This window comes from Simochromis diagramma, unplaced genomic scaffold (genome assembly GCF_900408965.1).
Source record: "Simochromis diagramma unplaced genomic scaffold, fSimDia1.1 OVJJ01000308.1, whole genome shotgun sequence".
NCBI lineage: Eukaryota > Metazoa > Chordata > Actinopteri > Cichliformes > Cichlidae > Simochromis > Simochromis diagramma.
In genome coordinates this window covers 3,732,626-3,756,226 of record NW_024386785.1, presented here as the reverse complement: position 1 = coordinate 3,756,226, position 23,601 = coordinate 3,732,626, and the positions used below count along the sequence as shown (strand labels likewise).

General features: G+C 42.2%; 1 protein-coding gene across 1 annotated transcript in view; it reads right to left on the bottom strand.

Moving 5' to 3' along the window:
• LOC120727958 (rhamnose-binding lectin-like) overlaps positions 1-18,077 on the bottom strand; it is a 28,828-nt gene extending 10,751 nt beyond the window's left edge. Inside the window, exon 1 of the mRNA XM_040022574.1 lies at positions 17,921-18,077. Coding sequence (XP_039878508.1) covers positions 17,921-18,077 — 157 coding nt within the window. The remainder of the gene's footprint in view (positions 1-17,920) is intronic.
• Between the last annotated feature and the right edge of the window lie 5,524 nt (positions 18,078-23,601).

The following is a 23,601-nucleotide window of genomic DNA, read 5'->3' as shown; positions in this document are numbered from 1 at the left end:
GTCAATTCAAAACCACAATGACTTTTAACACAGTTTAAAAAGGAACATTGTCTCTATCTTCATGGCAGCTGTTTCCTGTCAACCTGCACTTAGACTCTGCTTTCGGTTTCAGTTCTGCAAAAGGCACACTCTGCAAACCTGCAACTTCCTGTCAGCCTGCCACTTAGTCTTTCTGAAAGACACATACTGTTTAAACCTCTGAATGCAATATCAATACTGTAGATTATATTATTAGTGCAATGGTATTGATGATGATTATTAACAATAGCAGTAAAATAATTTCCCTGATCTCCACACTTCCCCTTTTGACCCTCTTTTGCTAAAAAGAGGGTCACTACACTTTACTTGTTCCATTTCTTTGACACCCATCCTCTGGCTCAGCAAATCAGACAACAACCTCATGTCATCTAAGTGGTCCAATAATAAAATGCCAGCTCCCACTCGAGAACACTCCATGCGTAAGATTAGATTTTCTCGGTCCCTCTCTTGTGGTCCATCAGGCCTCCATCATCCTCACCCCCCTGTGGTCGCCGAGATCTTCTGCAAAGGAAACAAAACACCTTTTCCTGCACCTCCCTAACTTATCATGTTTGGGACTCTTTAATCAAAAACATGATCCTAATTATGTCCTTGACTCATTGACTTGTATTTATATAAATTCTTCAACGTTACTCATCATTTTAAAACTCTTAAAGCGCTGCTTTCACGTCCCTGCATACATTTCCTGTCGTCTTATCTGATCATCAACATCCTGTACACAAAACTGTCGCTGCTGCAAGTTCCTCCACTCTGATCTAAAGTCACCTTTCACAAGAAAATCATTATAAGCGCCTATTCTAATAAAAGATCCAAAAGAAAACAACCACTTTAATCAATTAAGTTTAAACATATAAGCAGTGAAATTTGAGCAGCTACCAAAGCAAATCATTGGCACTGTACAAATAATGTAAATATGACGGTGTATCACAAAAGATTGATATCAAACTGATCACTTGACCCATTTTGACTCTATCCAATCCTTTAAATCCAGACTGAAAGCATATCTATTTGATTTGGCTTTCCTGACCAGTTAATACCCTTTTAAATCTTTTAAATTTTTAACTTTTAAATTTTTTATTGAATTTTATTAAATTTATGCTTTTATTATTAATGTTCCTGCTGTTTTTGTCTTCTTAGTGGATTTTGTATTTATCTAGCTCTTCTGGTCTGTTAGTGCCTGATTTGTACCCTGTTACTGACTTATGCTGACTCTCCATATTACTGTGAAGCACTTTGCTTTGGTTTTTAAATGTGCTATATAAAGAAAACTGTACTATATTACGTTACTTGTTCTTCAAGTGAATCAACAAATGGCGAAATGAAAAGCCGAACAACAACAATGCTGTTTCTTTAGAGAGTCTCAGCTTACATGTGTTTATTTCATATTTGTGAGAACGCTCACAGGCATTCACACATTTCTGCTAAATCATAGTAATTCTGCTCAATGATAGAATTTCTGCTACGTTTGACTATTTTTGCTAGATTATAGTATTTCTGCTAAGTCAAAGTATTTCATGTAAATCATAGTATCTCTACCAAGTCACAGTGTTTCTGCTAAATCGTTGTATTTCTGCAGATTCATAGTATTTGACACTGCAAAGTATTTCTGGGTGTGGACGAGGACGAGGGGTGCGTTTCCTTCTGAGGTTGGAACCCCCCCTCCAGACCTGCTCCTTAAAGAAGTGGAGCCCCCCCCCCCCCCACCAGGTTGCAATCCAAAGCCTCTATCCCTGATTTCCTCACATGTCAACAAGGAGCCCCACAACATCCAGAACCCCCCACCCCCACCCCCACCCGCCCAGCAGCCACCAGACAGCTTTCATTTCATTTTCACTGGGAACAGAAATAAGATTTTAAAAAGGTGTGTGTGAAGGATAGAGTTTAGATTTTAGATCACACAAATACAATATTTAGTAGTTACAGACAGAAGAAGAAGAGGTGAGCTCTAATAATGAGAAAGTTCACAGAAAGGCTCTTTGTGACCAAAATATAAGAAGCAGTAAAACAGCATTTACCTGAAGTGATGAGTGAACAGGTTGCTGCCAGCACTGAAAGAGACAGAAAGAAAGCTCAGTGTCAGACTGTGTGTTTGATATCAAGTTGAATTCACCTCAAAACATGAAACAGAAATGAAAACCAAACAGAAGAAAGCTGCTGCTTTCATTCACACCTGGATTCTTTGAAAACTCTTTCTAAACAGCAGATTTCAATGACACATTTATTCTCTTCATCTTTCCAACTTTTGTCAATAAACTTATTTGTGTTCAGTTTGACTTCAACTCTTCAAAGTAAATGATCAGCCATGAATTGCTCTCAGGACTCTGTGAAGCCTAACTGTCCTGCTGAGGTGATGCAAACATGTATTTAGGATGTTAGATGAACTGATCCAATAAAGCAGAAAGAAAAGCATGTCACAGTACAGCACAGTGGAAAGCTAGAAAAGGATTAGACTGAACATGTGCAGCTGATTTCATGTATAAATAAAGGATTATCAGTGTGTTGTACTCACACAGTGTGCTGCTGAGTCCGGAGCAGAGCATCATGTTAGGAGATCTGGATTACAGTGAAGAGCTGAGCTGATGGAGGATCAAACACAGAGCTGCTGGATTCACTCTGTTTCAGTAACACCTGTGATGTACATGCAAAGCACAGCCAATGGAAAAGCAGAGTATCCTCCTTCTCACGTGCAGGATGTTGGATGTTTGGAATGGAAAAAGTATGAGAAAAAGAAAAAACCAGGATGTGAATAAACAACATGTAAAACAGGGTGCAGCAGGAACACAGCAGGAATATATTTGTATGGAAAGATTTAAGATTAGGCTTCAAACTTTCCTTTTTGCTAAAGCATATAGTTGGGACCAAACACTCCAGGAACAACAAGTAGGCCTGCAGAGCGAGAGCGAAGTGCTCTAATAGGGTGATATGGTACTACAAGGTCATTAAGATAAGATGGGGCCTGATTATTTAAGACCTTGTATGTGAGGAGCAGGATTTTACATTCAATTCTGGATTTAACAGGAAGTCAATGAAGGGAAGCCGATACAGGAGAAATACAGCATTTTGGATTAACTGAAGGCTTTTCAGTTAATCTGCTTCGTGCATGGAGAGGGAGACATTGTCTAAGAGTTCTTCTGTCTCCTACTACCTGAACTGGGTCGAGGAACATCCTGGGGCAGAGCTTATCCACCCGCTTCCTCTCAGCTGTAGATAAGCTGCTGTTCCAACAAACAACAACATAGAAGATGGCCGACAGCACCGGAGAGTCTAAAAAGGTCTTCAGGAGTTCCCCCTGCACTCCAAAAGATCTCAGTCTCCTCAGCAGGTAGAGTCTGTTCTGACTCCTGACTCAGTGTTGTCTTAAAGACATTCCTGCAATTTAATTGGCTACAAAGAGCTAGGTTGATCTGCATACCCAAGAAGTATGCGATGCCTTGTAACGATACCTTGAAGAAGCATTTAAAATATAAACAGAACTGGTCCCAGCGTGGAACCCTGAGGAACTCCATTATTAACCTGAGAATGTGAAGAAGGCAAATTGGAGTCTGTTAGACAGATATCACTGAAGTCACTGCGGTGCAGAAACTTTAATACCTACTGCATGCTCTGATCGCTGTAGTTAAAGTTTATGGTCATCAGTATTGGTATCAGTATTTTTTTCACTCTAATAGTTAAGATTTTATTTGTGAAGAAATTCATGAATTCGTTAATAGCTGAGATTAAAGGAATGTTTGGAGCTCTGTTTGTCATCCTGGCTACAGACTCAAGTTTAGGGATGGGTATCGTTTAGGTTTTATCCGATACCAGTGCCAAACCGGTACTTTTGAAACGGTGCCGGTGCTTAAAGAATGGAGAACACAAACTTTGTCCAAAAACCTCTCATGTTCAGCTGTTTTCCTCTTTTTCTTTGGTCATTTTAGCCTTTTTGGCCAGGGTGAAGGGAGCATCTGCATCAAACAGGAAGACAGCCGCATGTAGCTATGATGATGTTTGCTAGTTCACCTTACATGCATTAATGTAATAACGTGGTTAGCCTACTCAACGTAAATTACACACGAACAACATTAAGCTACTCACGCAGAGAAGAACGGCTGCTGCTGCATCATCATCCTCATCATTTCTGCTACACTGGCAGGGCTAGGGGCCAGGACTCTCCTCTTCGGGTTTTTGGGGGATGTTGCAAACTCCGGGTCCGATAACAGGCACCACACCCGCAGTAGATGTGCTCGGTGTGAGGTCTCGCAGCAAGCTATCAAATACGGTTCATTTCTCGGCTTTAACAAAACGCTATACGTCGCCAGGTGTTTCATCAGATTTGAGGTGTTACCTCCTTTGACAGTATCACAGTATCAGCTTAAAGCACTTGTTGCTGCTGAGTTTGCATCTTTTGCTGTGAAGTACAGCCAGACTTTGACCGCTTCACCTTCGGCATTTTGAATCTGTAGCTCTACTCTAAAAGAACCTACGTACCTGGGTCCGCCTACTACGCTCGCAAAGATAAAATGATTGGCTAGAATCCAAAGTGTCTGACATCTCAGGGGGAAAAAAAGCACTGAAATGTGCGCTGCTTTTCGGTCTGGTTACTACCGTTTATGTCAGAACCGATACCGGGACCCATCCCTACTCAAGTTTGTTCTTATTTTCTTAAAAATCAGTAATGAATAGTAAAATGTTCTAGCTTTACTGAGAGCCTTTATTAATAGAGTCACTTGGAGTGATTATTTTTCTAGGCTAAATGATGATCATCTAAATTAGTAAGATGCCATTTCCTTTCACCATTAAAACCCAGAATCCGGGATGTCAGGCTTGAACTGAAGACTCATCTTCTATTGTTGGAAACTCACATGTTAAGCATGACAATCACGTAACAGGGCAGGAGTGAAGCAAACCGAATACGAGGACTCTCTGAGACCACACAGAGGAGAGAAGAGTATTGAGGGACAACACGAAATTAAGAAATGAAATGAAATTAGGCAATGTGTGTTGCAACCGTATCCTGTGCTGCTCAGCCTGAAGCAGAGCAGCATGTTAGAACATCTGGATTCCAGTGAGGAGGACTCTATTTACACTGTTTGGATTAAAGCTGTAATTTATTTTAAAAACATGTAAAACACAACAATGAGAACATTTTCGTTTGCAGACCAAACATAGAGTTAACAGCACTAAATGAAAGGTTACATAAACTTGGCTCTGCTCACTTTAACATGATGCAAATTACCTGAAGAACAAAGGAGCAGAGCCTTACAGCAAACCAGAATATTTCACCAGAAATGAAATCAGGGACACGCCGGCCATGATGTGCCCACATCCCCCTTCACCAAACACACCCACGGTTGGATCACGTGACCCTGAATCCTCCCTTAGATAAGCTGCAATAGGGACTGCTTATCTAAGGGAGGATGACGCTGCACTGAATGTTTCTTCTTCACTCACTATGTGTTTGTACACCTCTCTTTATTAGGTTTCATTAACCTCTGTCTCTCTTCCACAGCATGTCTTTATCCTGTCTTCCTTCTCTCACCCCAACCGGTCGCAGCAGATGGCCCCGCCCCTCCCTGAGCCTGGCTCTGCCAGAGGCTTCTTCCTGTTAAAAGGGAGTTTTTCCTTCCCACTGTCACCAATGTGCTTGCTCATAGGGGGTCATATGATCCTTGGGGTTTTCTCTTTTTACCATAGGATCTACTTTACAATATAAATTGCCTTGAGACGACTGCTGTTGTGATTTGGCGCTGTATAAATAAAATGTATTCAAACTCAACTGAATTGAAAGCTGAAGGCTCTGCTTCCCATTGTATGGAGCAATCACATGTGAACCAGCAGTCTGAGAGCGAAGTGCTCTATTTGTCGTACGGCACTGTAAGGTCATCAGGATAAGATGGGGCCTGATTATTCAGGACCCACAAAGTCACTTGGAGGGATTATTTTTCCTGGTTAAATGATGAACCTCTAAATGAGTGAGATGCCATTTCCTGTGCAGCTTTTTCCAAGACTCCTTTTTTTTGTCGTGCAATGTTTGAATAAATCCTGTGATCTACATGCAAACCCATTGCCAGTTGACGGTAATAGACAGGGTGCGGCAGGAGTACAGCTGGGAACACATTTGTATGGAAAATATTCTGATTTGCGTTGAAAATCTTTGTTCTAACTCACAAAGGTGAAAGTGTTTCGGTCCATGGGTCGAAAGGTGACCGTCCTGAGTGCAAACATATGCAAACATCTGTTAGAGAGTGGACTCAGGCGCGGAGCTCAGAAATAAAGACAGTGCGTTTATTTACAGTGCAGCAAAGTGACAACAGTTCAAATGTGCAACAATGGTGATAGTGCGTCCTTCCTTCCGTGTAAGCCCGTGCGTGCTAGTGAGTGCTTCCTTTGTGTCCGTGAATCCTCCGTCAATCCCTGGGTGAACACACACACGACAGCAGAATGAGTACGTAGCTCAGACACGCTAGCGGCTCGAAAACACTACCAGGCGTAGTGCAATACTCCAGCGCTGTCTGTCGCTCAGCCACACCATTAAGTAGCCCTGCCGAAGGTGGTAGTAGATTGGCAGCAGCCGGTGGATTGATTGCAGGTGCGACAGCTCCGGGCGACAGCACTTCCGTGTCGGAGGTAGCCTGTTGCTAGGTTACCTCCTAACCAGAGATGGGCAGTAACGCATTACTTGTAACGCGCTACTGTAATCCGATTACTTTTTTCAAGTAACGAGTAAAGTAAGGGATTACTATTGCAAAAACGATAATTAGATTACCGTTACTTTCCCGTAGGAACGCTGCGTTACTGCGTTACTAAAACCGTGATTTTTTTGCGAGAATGTCTCATGACAGTGACGTAAGCGAGTGCGACGCTCCTGACAACAGCTGTGTGCAGATCAACAATGGATCATATATCGAGTGCAGAGAGAGTATGAGCATGCAGCATTTAAAGCGTGGAAGTAATCACATTACTTTGAGTTTGATTCCATAAAAAGTGACACAAACATTAGTGTCCGCTGTGCGTGGGAAGAAAACTTCGTTTTACAGCGAAAACCCCTAAACTTCCAAACAAGCACCGAGTAGCTACGACGTAATGGGAAACTCACAGAGAAACTCGCGGATTCTTCCACTGACCGCGGCACACCTGCACCAGGGTAAACCTCCGCCTACCTCACTCCTGCTTTACAGGTGAAAATAGAGCAACAGGACCGCTGAGTCTTTGACTTTATTTATTTTCTGCTGTGTTTTACTTGCATCTATTTGAAAGAGTGAGTGTAAACACAAAAAATATTTTATTTTATGTGCTGGAATGTGTAGAAAATAGGTTTAAATATTAAACTAATTTATTCCAGTCAGAGAATGTTGCAGATAATTAAATTTTTGATTGATGCATAAAGTTAAAAGATTACAACTAATAAAACAAGTTTTAAAAAGAGACTTTTCCATTTGATTACATTTTGTATGATGGATTATGTAGAAAAGTAGAATTGGGCTGAAAGATCTATCACTTTATCACCTCTTCAGGTTGTAAATCGTGTTTTAAAAAGTAACTAAGTAACTAAGTAATTAATTACTTTTGAAAATAAGTAATCAGTAAAGTAACGGGATTACTTTTGGGGGGCAAGTAATCAGTAATTAGTTACTGATTACTTTTTTCAAGTAACTTGACCAACACTGCTCCTAACACTCCTAACACTGCTCCTAACAGTAAAGTAAGGGATTACTATTGTAAAGATGGTAATCTAATTACCGTCTTTACAATAGTAATCCCTTACTTTACTCGTTACTTGAAAAAAGTAATTGGATTACAAGCCTGGTAGTGTTTTCGAGCCGCTAGCGTGTCTGAGCTACGTACTCATTCTGCTGTCGTGTGTGTGTTCACCCAGGGATTGACGGAGGATTCACGGACACAAAGGAAGCACTCACTAGCACGCACGGGCTTACACGGAAGGAAGGACGCACTATCACCATTGTTGCACATTTGAACTGTTGTCACTTTGCTGCACTGTAAATAAACGCACTGTCTTTATTTCTGAGCTCCGCGCCTGAGTCCACTCTCTAACAGATGTTTGCATATGTTTGCACTCAGGACGGTCACCTTTCGACCCATGGACCGAAACACTTTCACCTTTGTGAGTTAGAACAAAGATTTTCAACGCAAATCAGAATATTTTCCATACAAATGTGTTCCCAGCTGTACTCCTGCCGCACCCTGTCTATTACCGTCAACTGGCAATGGGTTTGCATGTAGATCACAGGATTTATTCAAACATTGCACGACAACTAAAAGGAGTCTTGGAAAAAGCTGCACAGGAAATGGCATCTCACTCATTTAGAAGATCATCATTTAACCAGGAAAAATAATCCCTCCAAGTGACTTTGTGGGTCCTGAATAATCAGGCCCCATCTTATCCTGATGACCTTACAGTGCCGTACGACAAATAGAGCACTTCGCTCTCAGACTGCTGGTTCACATGTGATTGCTCCATACAATGGGAAGCAGAGCCTTCAGCTTTCAATTCAGTTGAGTTTGAATACATTTTATTTATACAGCGCCAAATCACAACAGCAGTCGTCTCAAGGCAATTTATATTGTAAAGTAGATCCTATGGTAAAAAGAGAAAACCCCAAGGATCATATGACCCCCTATGAGCAAGCACATTGGTGACAGTGGGAAGGAAAAACTCCCTTTTAACAGGAAGAAACCTCTGGCAGAGCCAGGCTCAGGGAGGGGCGGGGCCATCTGCTGCGACCGGTTGGGGTGAGAGAAGGAAGACAGGATAAAGACATGCTGTGGAAGAGAGACAGAGGTTAATGAAACCTAATAAAGAGAGGTGTACAAACACATAGTGAGTGAAGAAGAAACATTCAGTGCAGCGTCATCCTCCCTTAGATAAGCAGTCCCTATTGCAGCTTATCTAAGGGAGGATTCAGGGTCACGTGATCCAACCGTGGGTGTGTTTGGTGAAGGGGGATGTGGGCACATCATGGCCGGCGTGTCCCTGATTTCATTTCTGGTGAAATATTCTGGTTTGCTGTAAGGCTCTGCTCCTTTGTTCTTCAGGTAATTTGCATCATGTTAAAGTGAGCAGAGCCAAGTTTATGTAACCTTTCATTTAGTGCTGTTAACTCTATGTTTGGTCTGCAAACGAAAATGTTCTCATTGTTGTGTTTTACATGTTTTTAAAATAAATTACAGCTTTAATCCAAACAGTGTAAATAGAGTCCTCCTCACTGGAATCCAGATGTTCTAACATGCTGCTCTGCTTCAGGCTGAGCAGCACAGGATACGGTTGCAACACACATTGCCTAATTTCATTTCATTTCTTAATTTCGTGTTGTCCCTCAATACTCTTCTCTCCTCTGTGTGGTCTCAGAGAGTCCTCGTATTCGGTTTGCTTCACTCCTGCCCTGTTACGTGATTGTCATGCTTAACATGTGAGTTTCCAACAATAGAAGATGAGTCTTCAGTTCAAGCCTGACATCCTGGATTCTGGGTTTTAATGGTGAAAGGAAATGGCATCTTACTAATTTAGATGATCATCATTTAGCCTAGAAAAAATAATCACTCCAAGTGACTCTATTAATAAAGGCTCTCAGTAAAGCTAGAACATTTTACTATTCATTACTGATTTTTAAGAAAATAAGAACAAACTTGAGTAGGGATGGGTCCCGGTATCGGTTCTGACATAAACGGTAGTAACCAGACCGAAAAGCAGCGCACATTTCAGTGCTTTTTTTTCCCCTGAGATGTCAGACACTTTGGATTCTAGCCAATCATTTTATCTTTGCGAGCGTAGTAGGCGGACCCAGGTACGTAGGTTCTTTTAGAGCAGAGCTACAGATTCAAAATGCCGAAGGTGAAGCGGTCAAAGTCTGGCTGTACTTCACAGCAAAAGATGCAAACTCAGCAGCAACAAGTGCTTTAAGCTGATACTGTGATACTGTCAAAGGAGGTAACACCTCAAATCTGATGAAACACCTGGCGACGTATAGCGTTTTGTTAAAGCCGAGAAATGAACCGTATTTGATAGCTTGCTGCGAGACCTCACACCGAGCACATCTACTGCGGGTGTGGTGCCTGTTATCGGACCCGGAGTTAGCAACATCCCCCCAAGAACCCGAAGAGGAGAGTCCTGGCCCCTAGCCCTGCCAGTGTAGCAGAAATGATGAGGATGATGATGCAGCAGCAGCCGTTCTTCTCTGCGTGAGTAGCTTAATGTTGTTCGTGTGTAATTTACGTTGAGTAGGCTAACCACGTTATTACATTAATGCATGTAAGGTGAACTAGCAAACATCATCATAGCTACATGCGGCTGTCTTCCTGTTTGATGCAGATGCTCCCTTCACCCTGGCCAAAAAGGCTAAAATGACCAAAGAAAAAGAGGAAAACAGCTGAACATGAGAGGTTTTTGGACAAAGTTTGTGTTCTCCATTCTTTAAGCACCGGCACCGTTTCAAAAGTACCGGTTTGGCACTTGGTATCGGATAAAACCTAAACGATACCCATCCCTAAACTTGAGTCTGTAGCCAGGATGACAAACAGAGCTCCAAGCATTCCTTTAATCTCAGCTATTAACGAATTCATGAATTTCTTCACAAATAAAATCTTAACTATTAGAGTGAAAAAAATACTGATACCAATACTGATGACCATAAACTTTAACTACAGCGATCAGAGCATGCAGTAGGTATTAAAGTTTCTGCACCGCAGTGACTTCAGTGATATCTGTCTAACAGACTCCAATTTGCCTTCTTCACATTCTCAGGTTAATAATGGAGTTCCTCAGGGTTCCACGCTGGGACCAGTTCTGTTTATATTTTAAATGCTTCTTCAAGGTATCGTTACAAGGCATCGCATACTTCTTGGGTATGCAGATCAACCTAGCTCTTTGTAGCCAATTAAATTGCAGGAATGTCTTTAAGACAACACTGAGTCAGGAGTCAGAACAGACTCTACCTGCTGAGGAGACTGAGATCTTTTGGAGTGCAGGGGGAACTCCTGAAGACCTTTTTAGACTCTCCGGTGCTGTCGGCCATCTTCTATGTTGTTGTTTGTTGGAACAGCAGCTTATCTACAGCTGAGAGGAAGCGGGTGGATAAGCTCTGCCCCAGGATGTTCCTCGACCCAGTTCAGGTAGTAGGAGACAGAAGAACTCTTAGACAATGTCTCCCTCTCCATGCACGAAGCAGATTAACTGAAAAGCCTTCAGTTAATCCAAAATGCTGTATTTCTCCTGTATCGGCTTCCCTTCATTGACTTCCTGTTAAATCCAGAATTGAATGTAAAATCCTGCTCCTCACATACAAGGTCTTAAATAATCAGGCCCCAGCTTATCTTAATGACCTTGTAGTACCATATCACCCTATTAGAGCACTTCGCTCTCGCTCTGCAGGCCTACTTGTTGTTCCTGGAGTGTTTGGTCCCAACTATATGCTTTAGCAAAAAGGAAAGTTTGAAGCCTAATCTTAAATCTTTCCATACAAATATATTCCTGCTGTGTTCCTGCTGCACCCTGTTTTACATGTTGTTTATTCACATCCTGGTTTTTCTTTTTCTCATACTTTTTCCATTCCAAACATCCAACATCCTGCACGTGAGAAGGAGGATACTCTGCTTTTCCATTGGCTGTGCTTTGCATGTACATCACAGGTGTTACTGAAACAGAGTGAATCCAGCAGCTCTGTGTTTGATCCTCCATCAGCTCAGCTCTTCACTGTAATCCAGATCTCCTAACATGATGCTCTGCTCCGGACTCAAGCAGCACACTGTGTGAGTACAACACACTGATAATCCTTTATTTATACATGAAATCAGCTGCACATGTTCAGTCTAATCCTTTCTAGCTTTCCACTGTGCTGTACTGTGACATGCTTTTCTTTCTGCTTTATTGGATCAGTTCATCTAACATCCTAAATACATGTTTGCATCACCTCAGCAGGACAGTTAGGCTTCACAGAGTCCTGAGAGCAATTCATGGCTGATCATTTACTTTGAAGAGTTGAAGTCAAACTGAACACAAATAAGTTTATTGACAAAAGTTGGAAAGATGAAGAGAATAAATGTGTCATTGAAATCTGCTGTTTAGAAAGAGTTTTCAAAGAATCCAGGTGTGAATGAAAGCAGCAGCTTTCTCCTGTTTGGTTTTCATTTCTGTTTCATGTTTTGAGGTGAATTCAACTTGATATCAAACACACAGTCTGACACTGAGCTTTCTTTCTGTCTCTTTCAGTGCTGGCAGCAACCTGTTCACTCATCACTTCAGGTAAATGCTGTTTTACTGCTTCTTATATTTTGGTCACAAAGAGCCTTTCTGTGAACTTTCTCATTATTAGAGCTCACCTCTTCTTCTTCTGTCTGTAACTACTAAATATTGTATTTGTGTGATCTAAAATCTAAACTCTATCCTTCACACACACCTTTTTAAAATCTTATTTCTGTTCCCAGTGAAAATGAAATGAAACCTGTCTGGTGGCTGCTGGGAGGGGGGGGGGGGGGGGGTTCTGGATGTTGTGGGGCTCCTTGTTGACATGTGAGGAAATCAGGGATAGAGGCTTTGGATTGCAACCTGGTGGGGGGAGCTCCACTTCTTTAAGGAGAAGGTCTGGAGGGGTTCCAACCTCAGAAGGAAACGCACCCCTCGTCCTCGTCCACACCCAGAAATACTTTGCAGTGTCAAATACTATGAATCTGCAGAAATACAACGATTTAGCAGAAACACTGTGACTTGGTAGAGATACTATGATTTACATGAAATCCTTTGACTTAGCAGAAATACTATAATCTAGCAAAAATAGTCAAACGTAGCAGAAATTCTATCATTGAGCAGAATTACTATGATTTAGCAGAAATGTGTGAATGCCTGTGAGCGTTCTCACAAATATGAAATAAACACATGTAAGCTGAGACTCTCTAAAGAAACAGCATGTTGTTGTTCGGCTTTTTCATTTCGCCATTTGTTGATTCACTTGAAGAACAAGTAACGTAATATAGTACAGTTTTTCTTTATATAGCAACATTTAAAACCAAAGCAAAGTGCTTCACAGTATATGGAGAGTCAGCATAAGTCAGTAACAGGGTACAAATCAGGCACTACAGACCAGAAGAGCTAGATAAAATACAAATCCACTAAGAAGACAAAAAACAGCAGGACATTAATAATAAAGCATAAATTTAAAGTAAAATGCAATAAAAAGTTAAAAGTTAAAAAATTTAAAAGATTTAAAAGGGTATTAACTGGTCAGGAAAGCCAAATCAAATAGATATGCTTTCAGTCTGGATTTAAAGGATTGGATAGAGTCAAAATGGGTCAAGTGATCAGTTTGATATCAATCTTTTGTGATACACCGTCATATTTACATTATTTGTACAGTGCCAATGATTTGCTTTGGTAGCTGCTCAAATTTCACTGCTTATATGTTTAAACTTAATTGATTAAAGTGGTTGTTTCTTTTGGATCTTTTATATAGGCGCTTATAATGATTTTCTTGTGAAAGGTGACTTTAGATCAGAGTGGAGGAACTTGCAGCAGCGACAGTTTTGTGTACAGGATGTTGATGATCAGATAAGACGACAGGAAACGTATGCAGGGACGTGAAAGCAGCGCTTTAAGAGTTTTAAAATGATGAGTAACGTTGAAGAATTTATATATACAAGTCAATGAGTCAAGGACATAATTAGGATCATGTTTTTGATTAAAGAGTCCCAAACATGATAAGTTAGGGAGGTGCAGGAAAAGGTGTTTTGTTTCCTTTGCAGAAGATCTCGGCGACCACAGGGGGGTGAGGATGATGGAGGCCTGATGGACCACAAGAGAGGGACCGAGAAAATCTAATCTTACGCATGGAGTGTTCTCGAGTGGGAGCTGGCATTTTATTATTGGACCACTTAGATGACATGAGGTTGTTGTCTGATTTGCTGAGCCAGAGGATGGGTGTCAAAGAAATGGAACAAGTAAAGTGTAGTGACCCTCTTTTTAGCAAAAGAGGGTCAAAAGGGGAAGTGTGGAGATCAGGGAAATTATTTTACTGCTATTGTTAATAATCATCATCATACCATTGCACTAATAATATAATCTACAGTATTGATATTGCATTCAGAGGTTTAAACAGTGTGTCTTTCAGAAAGACTAAGTGGCAGGCTGACAGGAAGTTGCAGGTTTGCAGAGTGTGCCTTTTGCAGAACTGAAACCGAAAGCAGAGTCTAAGTGCAGGTTGACAGGAAACAGCTGCCATGAAGATAGAGACAATGTTCCTTTTTAAACTGTGTTAAAAGTCATTGTGGTTTTGAATTGACGTATGCATATTGTATCTGATGACGCATGAGATACAAGCCCTGATGGTATAAAATATCTGTTTATGCTTTGATTAAGTCGGAGATCAGCACTGTCTGCGAACGGAGCTGGTCTTCCCACGCGTGTATTTCATTAAAATCAATTGTCTGACCAAGCTCTTGTTGGACCATGGTTGTTTGTACTCTCCTTCCTCAATATTTGAACCTTAACAAGGGCAACCTGCACGTGGCGAATAAAGCCTGCTGCTTACTTGCTTGCTTGATTGATTGATTGATTGATGGTTGATTGATGATTGATTGATTGATTGATACCAAAATTAGGGGGAATTTACGACTGTGCGCTTTGTGCTTCGAATATTGTGTGTAGTTTTTTTTTTATACAGCTGTCAGTCAGGCCTCTAACTATGAAACAAATTACACTCCAAAAGACCCCGGGCTTCTGAAAAGATGACCGGGCTTAAACCAGCATTTATTTTACATTATACATTTACATTATTACATTATTATACATTTATTTTTTATTTCAGGCTTTGTCAGAGCTTCCGTTCCTCCTCCTGTGACCCCCATATCCACAGGGAGAGTGGTCACCTCTAACGGCCTCAGTGTTCATCGCCTGAGCTGTGGTAAGATGGAAAATAGAGTCCAAGAATTCACTGCAGATCAAATTCAGACTCTCAGGCTAAATTCAACAAACTTAACAAGTATTGGATGAACTGTTTATAGTTTACAGCCTTTTTATGCACAGTTGCTTATTTTCAGTTTAAATTGTATTTTCCTGATCAACAAACCAACAGTGCATTTATTCTTTCAAAAAAGCTCTGAGGATGTTGGACTGTGTATAAAAGTTCAGAAACATTTGATGTAGATTAGAAACAAAAACACTGACTTAAAGTTTCCTCCTTAATCAGAGTTAATGTAATATCCACTGTGGTGGTGTACAGAGGTACAATCCTCATTATTTATGGATCTGCAGCATCTGAGTCTGAAACTGAAGCCTGAAACCTGGATTATTGCATGTTGTGTTGAGTTGTTCCTTTTCTCTCATACTGTGTCTGTATAACAGTGGGTGGAATGATCATTGTGAGGTCAGCTGTGTACAGATGTGGAGGTGAAGTAATCTGCTCTCACGGTGACACTGTGAACAACGTGAGGAACAGGTGAGCACTGTGGGATGGTAGAAGTGAGCCTTTGATTCAAAAGAAGAAACAAACTAAAACCTGTTGAACAGCTTTACTCAAACTAACAGGAAGTAAATGATTACCTGAAAGTAACTTGTTTCATATCTTTGAGCTGAAAACCAGCTGTTTCTGTCTCCCTGCAGCTGTGATGGAAAAACCGAGTGTGACATACAGTCAAACATTACTTATGATCCTGGAGTCTGCAAATACCTGGAGACCACCTACGACTGCTTCACACGTAACGACTCTGTTAAACCTGTGATTAGAAATGACTGATGAACCCAATCTGTACATGAATGATTACAGTTTCTATGGGATCTGTGTCTGTTTCAGGCCACAGTGTAACATGTCAACAATCTCAGTCAAACCTTCAGTGTGGTGAGAACACAGCTTCTATGTCTTTCTACATTTAATGCAGTAAAAATATCACCATGGTTACAGTTTGACTCTATGAACTCTTCCTCAGATGAAGGACAGGTTATAGTCGTCTCCTGGGCTTATTATGGTCGCCGTGACAAAACCACGTGCTCTCATGGACGTCCTGACTCTCAGCTCCAAAATGTTAAACTGCTTCTGGTCAGAAGCATGAACTATGTAACTACCAGGTACAGATGCTGACTCTGATTCTTCAGCTCTCCATCTTCTCTCAGATGATGCAGTGAATTTTTGCTGATTCACCTTTGACCTGCGTTCACAGGTGCAATGGGAAAAACAGCTGTACTGTTGAAGTACCAAGGCCAGACGACCCGTGTGGTGGCATTTTTAAGTACCTGGAGGTGTTTTACACTTGTCAGGGTAAGTAACTCAAATAATAAACTTCTAAAGAAAACCTTTTAGGGTCGGTACATTCAGACTTGTTTTTGAAGTGAATGAAAATGAAAATTCTTCATCATTTTTAAAAGATGAACCTTTCTGTGCTGAAAAGAATCATCAGAAAATCATCAGTCATGAAGATTTCGTCAGTTTGTTTTAGATCCTGAGTGAACACCTCGTGATTTAATCATCAAATAAATACAAATATTATAAAATAATGATAAAATAAAAATAAAACCAATCAAAGTGACATTTAAAATGAAAATCAGCTGACATTTAAAAACAGAATTCAAAAAGTGTTTACAAAGTCATTTGAACGAACAAAAGGTACTTTTGCATAAGTCGAACAGAAAATCAAGCAGGACAGAAAACATTATAATGTGGAGACAGAAAGAAAAAGATTAGATGAAAAACAGAAAATGACAATAACAAAGACGAAGAAAAGATCAAAAAGTTGATTCTGTTCATCTGGACGAGCTTGTACTCGCCACAATATTACTCATCGAGTGAATAACTCAATTATAAAAAGTCCTGACACGTTTTGTGCCTCATTGCTTCGTTTAACGCTCAGCTCTGTCATCACGATAGAAATGCAACTGTTTCTCCCAGATTTGCCACTAAAAACAGGCCCGCAGCAGAAACCTCACTGGGAGCAGCGTTTGAATAAAACGTATGACGACATTATGTCAGGGCTCTGTGTGCGGGCAGGCGGAGAGGAGGATCCAAGCGCAGGACTCGAACACAGAATTGTGAATCAGAACCTCAGCTTTATTGCTGACATGAAAATCAAACGTGAAGTGACTACTGAAACTGGAGACCAGGAACACACAGGCATAACCTGAGGGTACGACGCGACACCGAGCATGGGGAAAACACAGGGCTTAAATACACAGGGTAGTAAAGGGAATGGGCCACAGAAGGGGGACACAGCTGGGAGAGATCAGGGCTAACGAGACGGGGGAAACAAAGCTGCACACACTAACATAAGACAGACTTTCACAATAAAACAGGAAACATGAATCACAACTCAGAGTCACGGACTCAACACAGAGAGACAGAAAATGACACATGGAACTGAACTATACATGAAACCACAATTCCTAAAAATGGATAACAGAAACATGAAACTCTAATAATAATAATCACAACCACAACAAGAGAACAAGAAAACAATCCCTGATGCAAAATTACACCAAAACATAATAAACTCAAAATACTGGGTCCAACGGACCCAGAACCGTGACAGTACCCCCCCTCCAAGGGCTGGCTCCCGACAGCCCCAAACAAAAAAAGCACAAAGCACCAGGCCAGGATGGGCGGAGGGGGTCCAGGATGGAGGGACAGAAACCAAACAAAAAACAAGGAGCACAAGAGTCCAAAAACGCAGGAAAGCACATCAAAAACAAAAACCAGAGCTCAACAAGAGTCCACAAAAAGTTCAGGGGGCCGACCGTGCACACGGCAACGGCGGCGACGGGCAAACAGTTCTAGAGGCCGACCGTGCACACGGCAACGGTGGCGACGGGCAAACAGTTCTAGAGGGCCGACCGTGCACACGGCAACGGCGGCGACGGGCAAACAGTTCTAGAGGCCGACCGTGCACACGGCAACGGTGGCGACGGGCAAACAGTTCGGGAGGCCGACCGTGCACATGGCAACGGAGGCAAAACCAATCAGGAGGCCGACCACTTTGAAGGTAGTGGCGGCCACTGAGCAGGTCCGGAGGTCGGCCGCGATGCCAGCGGCAGCGACGAACGCTTTCCGGAGGCCGTCCCCGAAGGCCATGATGCCAACTTAGAGGCCCGGAAAACGGCCGGCAGAGGCGAGGCGGAACAGGTCGAGCTGGCTCTGACGGCGGTGTGGTAACCGCAGGACCAGACGAGGCCGGACCAGGCGAGGCCGGACCAGGCGTGGATGAAGACACGGAGGCCGGACCTGACGGCAGCGGGACGGCTGCAGGCAGTGATGCGAATGGTGATGATGTAGAAGTCGCGGGGGATGACTCAGCAACGACGGCTGAACAGACTTCCCTGGACCATCAGCAGATGTGAGGATGTGCTGGCTGGGTCCTCCAGGACCCTCAGTTAACGAGGCGTGGTGCTGGATGGGCTCCTCGGACCCATGACCAGCAGCTTTACAGCTGTGGCTCCAGCAAACATCAGCTGATACTAGAAATTAATATTAAATAAATTCTAACAACAGCTGATCAAACGTGCTGCTGTTGTTTAGCGCGACATCGCTGGTTTCCTCTTTCTGGCTCAAAGTGGACGATAAACAAACAAGAGAGAAAAGCTGATCAGCTGATCATTGATCAGTTTCATGACTGAAGTAGCAACAGGAGAGGCAGGGAGAATGAGAGGAGAAGCTGTGCAGCGTAACAGAATAACTCCAGCTTTGTGTCTTTTTCCATTCGAGCTGAAGTCCGGGACAAACTGTTCCTTTTCACCTCAATACGAAACGTGTAATATTTCCTCTGAATGCGAGACGATTGACAACTCTACTAACTAACCTTATGAACAAAATAAAGTTCACTATCAGTAACATCATAGCACCCACCCAGCTGTGTAGAAACCCCGTCATGCTAGCTAGCACGCAGTACGAGTTATTGTAACTGACGGTAAAAAGTCAGCACAGCTAAAATAAACTCCACCTAAACTTGGTTCATCTGACCCAGAGACTGCAGCTCATAACTTCTTACCTGAAGTTCAGTTCACCTGACACTCGGACCGGCGGCCTCCTCGGGTCTCTCCTCCTGCCTCCCCTTTCCCTCATCCACCTGGTGGAAGCTCTGCCACAGCCACCACCAAACAACTGAGTTATTTTTACAAATCTGCCAATCCACCAGCTTTCATTGTTTATACTGTTACAACAAAAAAACCAAACAAACAAAAACCCCCATCGGCCCATAAAAACGAAAAATCACCATCGGGCATACCGGATGGCCAGTCCAGCTCTGATTGTAAAACACGTTTTCAACACTGCAGGTTACCTGGTGTAATGCTTTACAGAAACATGGTCTGACTCCTATCTAACTACATAAAGAGTAACTGAAGGTTAAGCCAGGCGCTCACACCTCCGCTCTGCTGCGTCTCAGCCACCATCTCTCTGGCAGAAAGGGCGCTAGAGCAGAGCAGGGGAGAGGCGAGCTGGAACAAACCATTTTTTGGGGGGGGATCTATACGTTTGTCTTTAGAATATTACGTCTCAACCAAGTACTGTATGGTTTTTCTATTTTTAGTAGTGTCACACAAACAGCAAATATTGTCAAAAAAAGTAAGACATCTTTGGGGTGCTTTGATTCCTTTGGGCTATATATGAGCTAAAAACGCCCGTGTTTAAAACTAAATATGTTCCCTAAAACGGTGACAGAGCTACAGACCCATGACAGCCTTACCCAGTCAGCCAGCAGCTATGACCAGCACTACTTGTGCAGTTAATAAGAGGACAGGTAATGTTTGTCGCATTGTTACACACAGCACGCTCATTTGTTTCAATTCGTCAGTTGCCACAAGACAACTGACCAACGTGTACATAATAAGCTAATACTCCTGGGTGCTATAGAGTACAGTGTACGCTGTTCACCATACTTCATGGTTTTGCTGCATCAGTCTGCCTCTCTGAGTTAATTTGTGTTTCTCCTACAGCTCTGGACCGCCCAGGTCTGATGCAAGCCAGATCCTTTTATTTAGTAAAAATGGGATTAATAGTTAAACATTATTGTTGAGGGGCACAGACAGGACTCCGCACGCACACAAACATTACAAACAAAAGGGCACTTTGGGCACCCATCAGGAAAGGGGGGGTGCTCAAGCCCCCCCCCCCCCCCCTCTGCACGTGCCTGGTGAAAGGGGACAATCTGGGGATCCGTGGGTCCAAGGGGAAACTCACACGTCCATATAGTGGGGAAGTCACACAACTGTCACACAGGAGAGGAAAATTACTCACAGTCTGAAAAACAAGCACAAATTCACGGAGCTGAGAGAATCACTAACGTGTCTCGCACAATCATCCAGCTTAATTGCGAACAGGTGTGTGGCCAAGGGTGGGAGCCCACAGTGAGCTCCGCCCAGGCAGAGCGGTGAGGAGAGAGTGAGAGAGAAACAATACACATGTAGCCTTGCGGGGCCGGCTGGGTAGACACGGGGACGTGACATGTTCACTCCGTCAGCTGTTGAACACCTGCTGCTGATTTAAGAAACACGCCCATGTTAACTGGTGACAGTCACAGTTTAACGGTTTCAGCTGTGTGCGCCCTGTAAAGTAACACCATCAGGATGTTCTACATTTAATGAGGCACATCGATGGATTGGTGCAGGCGTATCTCAATAAGTTCTGCTCAGATAACTGGATTATGGACTCCTCATAACCAGGTGTGTTATGAGGAATGTTGTCACAGTTTTTTATAATGTTGTTATAAGCTACAGTATATATATATATATATATATATATAGTTATATCTATATATAATATTATATATATAGTTATATATTATAGTTATATAGTTGTATACTATATATAGTTATATTTATATATATATATTTATAACTATATAGTTATATATATAACTATATATTATAGTTATATAATCTACTATATACTATTGTATATATAGTTATACAAACTATATTATATAGTTATATATACTATAGTTATAGAGCTGTGATGTTCTTTCACCCACGGCTTGTTATCCGAAAACAATGTATAGTCCGAGTGTTCTATAATTACTTCCTCCAAACCATCAACGTGTCTTTTAGACCCCATTCCTACAAAACTACTCAAAGAAGTCCTGCCATTAATAATTCTTCGATCTTAAATATGATCAACCTATCTCTAATAATCAGCTATGTACCACAGGCCTTCAAGCTGGCTGTAGTTAAACCTTTACTCAAAAAGCATCTCTAGACCCAGCAGTCTTAGCTAATTATAGGCCAATCTCCAACCTGGCTTTCATATCAAACATCCTTGAAAGAGTAGTTGTCAAACAGCTAACAGATCATCTGCAGAGGCGTATTGAAGAGTTTCAGTCAGGTTTCAGAGCTCATCACAGCACAGAAACAGCGTTAGTGAAGGTTACAAATGATCTTCTTATGGCCTCTGACAGTGGACTCATCTCTGTGCTTGTCCTGCTAGACCTCAGTGCAGCGTTCGATACTGTCGACCATAATATCCTATTAGAGCGATTAGAACATGCTTGTAGGTATTACAGGTACTGTGCTGCAGTGGTTTGTATCATAATCTAGCTAATAGACTCCATTGTGTGCATGTAATGGAGAGTCCTCTTCACACACTGAGGTTATTATGGAGTTCCACAGGGTTCAGTGCTAGGACCAATTCTGTTTACATTATACAATGCTTCCCTTAGGCAGTATCATTAGAAGACATAGCATACATTTACACTGCTATGCTGAGTGACACCCGCTCTATCTGTCCATGAAGCCAGATAACACACACCAATGAGTTAAACTGCAGGAATGTCTTAAAGACATAAAGACCTGGATGGCCGCTAACTTTCTGCTTCTTAATTCAGATAAAACTGAGGTTATTGTACTCGGCCCTGAAAAGCCTAGAAATATGGTATCTAAGCAGATTCTTACTCTGGATGGCATTACCTTGGCCTCCAGTAACACTGTGAGGAACCTTGGAGTCATTTTTGACCAGGACATGTCCTTCAACGCACATATTAAACAAATATGTAAGACTGCTTTCTTCCATTTGTGCAACATCTCCAAAGTTAGAAATATCCTGTCTCAGAGTGACGCTGAAAAACTAGTTCATGAATTTATTACTTCCAGGCTGGACGACTGTAATTCATTATTATCAGGAAGTCCTAAAAACTCCCTGAAAAGCCTTCAGCTAATCCAAAATGCTGCAGCAAGAGTCCTGACAGGGACTAGAAAGAGAGAGCAGATTCTCCTGTTTGGCTTCCTGTTAAATCCAGAATTCAAAATCCTGCTCCTCACATACAGGTCTTAAATAATCAGGCCCCATCTTATCTTAATGACCTCGTAGTACCATATCACCCTATTAGAGCACTTCGCTCTCCGCTCTGCAGGCCTACTTGTTGTTCCTAGAGTATTTAAAAGTAGAATGGGAGGCAGAGCCTTCAGTTTTCAGGCCCCTCTTCTGTGGAACCAGCTTCCAGTTTGGATTCAGGAGACAGACACTATCTCGCTACTTTCAAGATTAGGCTTCAAACTTTCCTTTTTGCTAAAGCATATAGTTAGGGCTGGACCAGGTGACCCTGAATCCTCCCTTAGTTATGCTGCAATAGACGCAGGCTGCCGGGGATTCCCATGATGCACTGAGTTTTTCCTTTCCAGTCACCTTTCTCACTCACTATGTGTTAACAGACCTCTCTGCATTGATCATATCTGTTATTAACCTCTGTCTCTCTTCCACAGCATGTCTTTATCCTGTCTTCCTTCTCTCACCCCAACCGGTTGCAGCAGATGGCCCCGCCCCTCCCTGAGCCTGGTTCTGCTGGAGGTTTCTTCCTGTTAAAAGGGAGTTTTTCCTTCCCACTGTCGCCAAAGTGTGCTCATGGGGGTCATATGATTGTTGGGTTTTTCTCTGTATCTATGAAGCGCCTTGAAGCGACTTTTGTTGTGATTTGGCGCTATTAAATAAATTGAATTGAATTGAATTGAATTGAAGAGCATAGAGGACAGGACTGGCCACAACAGACTGATAGAAAATCCTGAGCATTGTCCAAAACACGCTAAAAGAGCAGAAAATACAGATATCTCTGGCCTTACTGTAGAGTACCCAGTCTAGTTTATTTAATGTGTACTCTGAGGTATTTATAGTCCTTCACCGTGTCCACGTTGACCCCCTGGTTTGAAACACAGGTCGCAGCTTTCCTGGTCCTCCTAAAGTCCACAATCAGGGTTTTAGTCACACTGAGCTGCAGATGATTCTGCTCGCACCATGTGACAGAGGAGTCGACCACAGCCTGGTACTCCATCTCATCACTCTCACTGACAAGTTCTCTCTCAGCTGGTAAAACAGACGACATACTGTGTGAAAGTTGGAAGTATAGCATTCAAAGTGATGTAGTGGAAGTCATCCAAGGTAGCTATGAAGGCATAGAGTGCTGAGTCTGTAACCAGGTATCGCAGAAGGAATAATGTCAAATGAACCTCATCAGCTTAAATTCAAATAGACTCAGTAGTGGAACACGGCTGGGTATTTTCTTTGTCTTTTGAGGAATTATTAATCTGATTATCGACCTTCTACCTTTACAATTATTTTGCAGCTCCTTCCTGCCCTGCTGGTTGGACTAGGTTTGGAGGTCGCTGTTTCATCTTTG